This window comes from Centroberyx gerrardi, chromosome 7, assembly GCF_048128805.1.
Source record: "Centroberyx gerrardi isolate f3 chromosome 7, fCenGer3.hap1.cur.20231027, whole genome shotgun sequence".
In the NCBI taxonomy this organism is placed as follows: Eukaryota; Metazoa; Chordata; class Actinopteri; order Beryciformes; family Berycidae; genus Centroberyx; species Centroberyx gerrardi.
In genome coordinates, this window is record NC_136003.1 from 13,378,957 (window position 1) to 13,386,909 (window position 7,953).

The following is a 7,953-nucleotide window of genomic DNA, read 5'->3' on the forward strand; positions in this document are numbered from 1 at the left end:
TCACTATTTTGGCTGAACAGGACTTGATTTGCTCTGGTCTCGGTCTTGACTTGTTCTCGACTCCCTTTGGACCTGGTCTTCACACAAAGTCAACTGGACCTGCTCTTGGAAATGATGTTGACTCAACTACAGTGGTCTTGACTACAACCCTAACTGGGATGTTCATCAAGAGCAGCCAGATGTGCTGCATGTACAGTATATATGGGAACAGAAACGTGTGTAGTTAGTGTCCACTCACTCTGGTCGGCATAGTTCTTGGTCTTGAGCTCCAGCTGTTTCCCCTGCAGCTCCAGACTCTCCACCTGCACCTGCAGGTCCTTCTTCTCAGCTTCCAGCGCATCCTCAAATTCAATGAATTTCTGATGGAAGAAACATGAGCAAAAATTAGGTCTTTACTGAGCTGGAAACCAGTTCATATGCTTGAACAAAAGGTGACAAAATAACACAGCAGACTGTTGTGTGATGGATTTACTATAAAAGGAATGGATTTGTTGAGTACTTATGATCAGAAATAGCACAAACTGTAGTTACTACACTGTCCTTTGTCCTGTACATTTATTTATTCTGCTCCACAAGATGTTTCTTGTGACCGCAATGATTCTGAAATTATTTCCAGCAGCCTGGACATGCCCTTGTGTTGACCAATCTCTTTCCAGGCTAATCCAGTGGCTCTCTGACTGTACAGTTTGCCCTCTATGAGTCAAACAACAACCATGAATGCAGACTTCTGCTGTGTGGTCATGCTGCTATGTGGTCATATGAAAGCTTGACAGGGTTTGGGTGGCAAGGATGTAATAGTTTGGGATTTGTAAGCCTTGTCACTTACAGAAAGGTTAGCCTGTGTTCCCTCTGCACTACAACAGTTCCTTAAAATAACCCTGTTTGTCCCACACTGTACACATGAACCCAGTAACTGAGCAGCCAGAAAAGGCAAAAACAGAGTTGCCTGCCTCCCTTTTCCCATTGCCTGTTTGGGTTCTTTTTATAAAGCTGTTCACAATGACGTCCTTTTTCAGTGCAGCAGGGCCACTGAGTCTTAATACTGTAATCCTCTGACTGCAGAGAGACCATGCAACCAGGAATATGCAGCAGATATGCATCATACAGACTGCAAATGCTACAGATGACCCTCTGCAAAGATCTGACGCTCATGCCTCAAGTGACTGGGAAACTCTGGAATACAAAAAGCTGAGCCTCGTTTTTCACACGCAGAATAGATCTTCCTCCAGTAGACTGATGCACATCTATCTTTAAAGCTACAACCTGGGATTTATTTGACCATCTCAGTTTTGGGTATATTCACATACAATATGTTTGACTTACAGGTGGAAAACAAGCCTTTTATAACGTTCTTAACTTTCTTAACCCACCATAGCAGAAACTCATGTTTAGCTGTCACATGCTGTTGATACTTGTATCAAAAACTTGGATCATATATTTTAAAGTGACATTTTTTTTTAAATTTGTCACATCACTATGGAAACAGTGATAGTGGGGTGATAGTAGACTAGTAAGTTGATCATCAGCATTGGACTATCCAAAAAAAAGTATGACCAAAGCTGATTATCAAAATGTTGTGCTTTTCCTAGGAACATGTGGCCTGGCCTGCAATGTCTCCACTTCACATACAAATAGCTACTACTAACTTAGTCGTATTTTTGGGGTCTTAAATTCAGAGGGTAATAGGCTTTGGAGATGCCTGAGCAAACAAATACAAAGCTTGGATGGTGGTTTCACTTTGTTAGTGGGTTGTTTTCACAGTCAGGAAACAAAACGAATCATCCCTTTTGTAGTAACCATGTTATCACAATAATAGAAACAATCTTCCACTGCCAATAGATGATATAGCAAGTAAAACCCCCACCTCTGGAGGAAAGAGGCAGCTGAAATATGACAGGCTTATGCTGAGAAACTTCATTCTGCTTGCTAGTTTATTTAACAAAAACAGGTTTATTTAACAAAGTCAATCACAGAAAATGTAAATTAACAAGAGGCTAATTTCCTCTGCATTATCTGCTGCTTGTAACTTACTACCTATAAACTACCTTCTTACTATATTCTTTCTGTACCTTTATTACAAATGCAATATCAGAAAAAAGGCTGAACCGAGTAAATATCAAATAATGAACTCCACACAAAATAATCTTGTCCATCTCTCATAACTTTCAATATTTACTTAGACTAAGGGACAGCATGGTGTGTTTTCTAGTGATAAAAATGTAATTATTCATCCAGTGACAGGACAAAAATGATGCCTGACAAACAGCATAAATCTCCTCTCTAAAAAGACAAGACTAGAGACGACGTCTTCTGCTCAGTTTCTCATAGACCATCTCATTTTTGGTCCAAAATGTAACAGCGTCTCAAAACTCTGCGACCAACATCATGCTGTAGTTGTAACTTCAGAGCAGCACACCGCAGCTTGATGAAACATTATCCCACGTCCTTCCCCACACACGTCGCACGTCCTACAGTGACGCCCTTCACACGCACCCTGCTATCCACTGCTTTTAACCGCATCTAAAACCTAACTTTTCCCGTGTCCAGAGCATTTACTATTAACATGCAGCGTTAAGGAGGTATGTGTTGGGGTTTTGTGGCTGGGGACAAAAAATAAAATCTTGATAAGTTTTAAAAAAGGACATTTGATTTGTGTTAAATAAATATGCTGCAGCTAGTGTATGGACTTATGGGCGTGAATATAGTGTTTATCCTAACCTAGATGAATAATGCATGAGGTGCCCTGGTGGTGACTGAGTGGACCTAATGTGCTTCCCTGAGAAACCGTGGCTAAGTGTATTTGACTGCAATGTGGTCACACTTCCATCTCTTTCCTGCCTATTTATACTGCGTACTATGTGAAAAATCACTAAATAACGGTGGACTGACAACACCATAATAATACTGGCAATGTTCTATTATCTAAACTCTACAGTCACTTGTAATTTCCCTTTTACCAATGAGTCATGAGGGCTATAATTACCTTGTTAGATTACATCAGCACATGAGGAATAGATGTCACGTCAAAGCAAATATATTCATAAAATGCTTTTAAGAAAACTGGTTTGTGACCATGTGAAATCTGCATGCCAATGAGTCATTTTATTTTATTTTGGCTTTTTAGCTTTAAGTGGGTCAGCATGGTCAAGGGTTGTTCAGTATGGATTGGAGCTGATCAGTTAAGCTGATAACTGCTGTATTATCATCTGACCTGCTTAGACAGCAGTGAGCGCTGGGAAGAACATTTAAGAGTTTTTGAGCATTTGCCAGATAATTAGGAGTGAATTTGATGACTGATAGTAGTTTTTGGTTTAGGACTGATAAATCATCACATCGAGCTAAAAGGTGATGAGAGAATGGTCAGATAAAGCTGGGCAATTGGCAGAGATGGTCAAGTCTATAATATCATCACCGTATGAGAGGATTAGATCTAAAGTGTGCTGTCGACAGTGACTGGCTTCAGAAACGTGTTGGATGAATAAGACAAGCACTGAATGCTGTTAACCGAACTGTAATAACTGTAATTCTGGAGACAATGCTGAAGACGGCATCATGGGTAGGCAGGGACTCGTTGGTTTTGTTTACCATTAGGTTCAGCCTAATAACCTTGTAATCTGAGCCGCCCTGTGCTCGTCACTCCCAGTGTCTCGCGAGAGTGTGTGTTATTGTTTTCCTCTGGCTCTCCCTCTCTCCCTGCCTGTTCCTCCACCTCTTATAAATCTTTGTCTCTCTCTGCCCATCGCAGTTTCGATGCAGCGGTTTCTCGCTTGCACTCCGAACAATGTGGCCTGGTGCGTTCACTCATTCAATCTGCGGCTTTCCAAACCTCAGTCCGTTTCTCTCTTTCCTCCTAATCATCCCTGTCTCTGTTGCTCTGTCTCTCACTCCTCATAAACACAAATCAGGTTACACTGCTCCCTCAATGTGCTCTGTGTACTATTGATTTCCCATGATTCCCCGCCCCTTTCGCGTCGTCCCATCCCCCACCATGCTCCTCTGATGGCCAGACACAACTACCGCTCTGTTTATTTGTCACATTCAAATTTAATTTGAGCCGAGATATAACTCACTTCCTCCTCGCCGACTGCAAATGTAACCTTGCACTGGATAGAGGCCCGAATGCCAAAGAAAGTCAAGAAATAATCGCATACAGAATCCAGTGCCCCAAAAAGATGTCTGAATTAAATTAAAGTTATAATTGGTTCATATGCTAATTATGAAAATGGCAAAGATATAAATGAGGCCATAACCTAAGGTTTAGAGAAGCAGGTGTGTTGAAAACCCTGCACCAGCTGGAGGAATCTGGGCAGGTACAGTGAAAGAATAAAGTCCTTAAACAACCATTGAGCAACAGTAATGTCCAGCTTTAAGGAGCCAGCAGTAGAAAAATACTGGGCAGATCCTAGGTGTGAATAGGAATGTGAAGCAGTGCGGTGCTGAAAAACAGCATGTACACTCACTGAAACCCTTCCCGGGATACTGAAAATAAAGGTAAACAGACCGTTTGATAAAGCCAGGTTGGTCTGTACACTGGAAGCCAGATAAATAAAACTTAAATCGTGGATGCTTGCTTTATGCCACCTATAAAGTTATACAGCTTGGTCCTTGGTTGACGTATGAGCTAAACTGCATCATTAAGCCAAGTAAGCACATATGAACATACATTATGATCTGGTTTTGACTGGCATGAACAACGTCTTTGGACAAAACCACAAACCTCCAAAGAAATGTTTAACATGAACTGCCACCTTCTCCACATCTTATTTAGGTAGTAGGTATGATTTCACCAAATCCAAACAAATCTATGGCTGTGCTGCTAATACTTTTCCTCTTAACTGCTCACACAGAAAATCCGGTTTACTTTGAATTGCTGAAGAAGTGGCCCCTCCAGTGTAGGGTAAATCCAAGTCTAAAGGGCACATAAAGGAATATCTTGACATTTAGAGTTTAATTTCTATTTTCTCTTCACCAGGCACTTATCACATTGATGTTTTAATGTTTCTGTATTGGTACCCATGTCAACAAAAACAAAAAAAACTGGCTGCAATTGTTGGCACTCCTCATTTAAAATAATTATACTACAGTACCTTTCGGTTTCAGGTATGAATACTTAAAATGCAATGGCATTTTTAGGCTAGATGAAGCAAAAATGCAGAAACTTTTCCCCCCCCATGAAGTAACAAGAGGCTTAATATGTTAGCACCAAAATGTGAATATGGACCAGAAAGCCTTTCACACTTAACAGCTTTAAAGTGAAAACAAAACTGGATAACTGACACGGAGAGAAAGCAAAGCAGGGGGGGAACAGATGATGAGGCAGACTAAAAGCTGAGCTAAGCCGATACTAGCTGGGCTGCGACTGATATGCTGAGGCCTCTTTACATGGGAGCAGGATTACAGCCACTTTATGATGCCTGCTAGATCCCACCACCGCTGTGACACTGGTCAGAGTGGGGAAAGAGACTGGCTGGAGGTGGAGGCTGGGGGGTAAAGTAATAGCTTTGTATTGGTATCTGTTTTTTATTGCTGGTGTTCTTGCTGTGTTTCCAATTTTAAAACACCCACTTACTTCATCTGCTTGTATGCTTTGTTGGCTGTCCCTTCATCCTCTCCTGTACTGTTATTGTGTCCTTACTTTGTGTTTGCATAATGTGTGCTTATGTATTTGTAGCTATATGAGACTCCTGCTACTGTGCGTAGTATATGCTTTGACTATAAGAAAAGTGAACTATGAATACAATTAATTACTGTACTGTATTGTTATAATAATAATAATTAGTATTATTGTTATTGTAGTAGTAGTAGTAGCAGTAGTTGAAGTAGCACTAATACTAGTAGTAGCAGTAGTAATAATAATAGTAGTAGTACTGGTAATAGTGGTGGTAGTAGTAGTAACAGTAGTAGTAGTATTACTGGTAGTAGTAATAGTACCTGTTCAATGGTCATCTCAGTTAAATGCTTGAGCAGAACTGCAGAAAAGGCTTCATACTGTGATCCATACATGCCAGTGTGTTTTGATACAAGTTTAATATGAAGACCTTACAGCACCAACTCTCTGAACCAGTGGCCTTGAATCTAACCTTGCAAAGTTCAAATCAGATGGAGGAAGAATCATCAAAAATAAGTTTGGACTGAAACCGTTATGAGTAAGCACTTTATATGTCCAACCTTTGAATATGTTTTGCTTGCATGTGTGACAAAGTAAATAATAGATTTTTTTTTATGCTTTCTCTAAGACATTCTCCAATGAAGGATGGATCCAGAATTATCACTTTAATATTCCTATACAGACTTCTAGTGCTGCAATAGTGACTTTACATTGACCTCAGCATCTTGATTAATTGTATTATTTTTTGTCATATAGTATCACTATAATATTCCTACAGGGACTTATATAGGGACTTAAATACATATAGTTGTGTTATGACATTTGTGGCATCCTTCTAAACTTTATTATGGGATCGCAGGCGTTCTTTCTTGTGAGGGCTGACATGATAAATGATTGAAATGCCTGCAGTGATTAGTAGGCATTACAGTGAGACTATTGTGTAACCTTCTCATGACACGGGCATGAATCAAATGAAACCTCTCAGATGACCGTGCACAGTCACCAGTGGTGTTCCACCGGCAGGCTGGGTGTGATGCTGCGGGTGGAGGCCCGCGGTGGGCCGGGGTGGGGGGGACTCACCTCCTCCGCCTGCTTGCGCAGCGCCTTCTCCCTCTCGTACTGGGTGATGAGCTGCTCGTTGTCCTCCTTCAGCAGCTCGAGCTCCACTTCGTGCTCCTGGTTCTCCGTCAGCACCGCGTCCAGGTTCTCCAGGACGTTCACGACCAGCGGCATCAGCTCCTTCACCACCTCCTCGTCGTAGCTGCGGATCAGCCGCTCGAACTCCCGGTAGATGCTGTTGGCCAGGCCCGACACCCGCTCCGACATCACGGACACCGAGCCGTAGTCGTCCTGGTAGACCACCTCGTCTATCTGAAGCTCCATCATCTTGGCAGCTGCTGGAGCCGGCTTCGGTTTTTCCAGATGAGGAGGCTGTTCTCCAACAGTTTGGGCCTAATAGGCGAGACTATCACAGGGTTTGGATCCAGTCAACGCAGAAAGGGGCACATGAAATCACAGTCTTTCCTTATGTAAAGAAAACACGTATCTATGCCATATTAGAAGCACAGATTAATTAACATAAGACTGGCTGTTGCGAGGTGTGTACCGGCCGTGTTTATAGCGCATAACCTTGAGCTCGGTATTGAAAATATTGGTTCTTATATTTTGATGTAAAGAGGCCCCCTCCTCCTCGACCACCACAGCCTCTCAGATCGCCTCTGGGTGCGCCCAGCTACCGTCTCCCCCACGATGTGATCATCCGATCCCGGGAGCAGTAGATGTGGTGTCGGCCAGCCTGTGGATCGGCCCTCGTTGAGTCCATACCGAAAATCAAACGTCCTCGACAATGCACCTGCCTCTCAGCAGCCGCAACCATGGACCCCAGCCATTACTGGCAGTGAAATAAATAAATTAATAAATAGGTAAATAAATAAACAAACGTAGGCGCTCCCTACCCCCGCCGACGCCCAATCCGCCACTATAACATCGTTTCTTCCATTTTTTCCCCCCTGCGAGCTGCCGATGCTGCTGGCCAGGCACGGTGGCGATGATGTTTCCGTACCGGAGAGACTCTCCCTGGTTTCAGATGGAGGTGCCAGCTGACCGACTCTGGTGACGTCACACCGTCTGCATTGAGCAGACTCGCTGCGTCAAGTCAGCCGGAGAACACCGGGGTCACACCGGAACGAGGTGGCGTTGAATTCAAACGAAAAAATGTAAAAATCTGTCGCGACTGGCACAGATGTGTTTCAGTTGACTACATATTATTTATTAAGTATAGCCTTTATTTCACTTTGCATTCATTTTTCCAGAAAGCCGTTACAACGCACGTTCGTGATAACGGT

The 7,953-nt window shown here is 42.6% G+C and overlaps 1 protein-coding gene across 1 annotated transcript in view; it reads right to left on the reverse strand.

Moving 5' to 3' along the window:
* Positions 1 to 7,587, reverse strand: part of mapk8ip3 (mitogen-activated protein kinase 8 interacting protein 3) — a 36,449-nt gene extending 28,862 nt beyond the window's left edge. Inside the window, exons 1-2 of the mRNA XM_078284753.1 lie at positions 6,689 to 7,587; positions 239 to 359 (exon numbers count right to left, since the gene is read on the reverse strand). Of these exons, the coding sequence (XP_078140879.1) occupies positions 239 to 359; positions 6,689 to 6,994 (427 nt within the window). The 5' untranslated portion in view covers positions 6,995 to 7,587. The remainder of the gene's footprint in view (positions 1 to 238; positions 360 to 6,688) is intronic.
* Between the last annotated feature and the right edge of the window lie 366 nt (positions 7,588 to 7,953).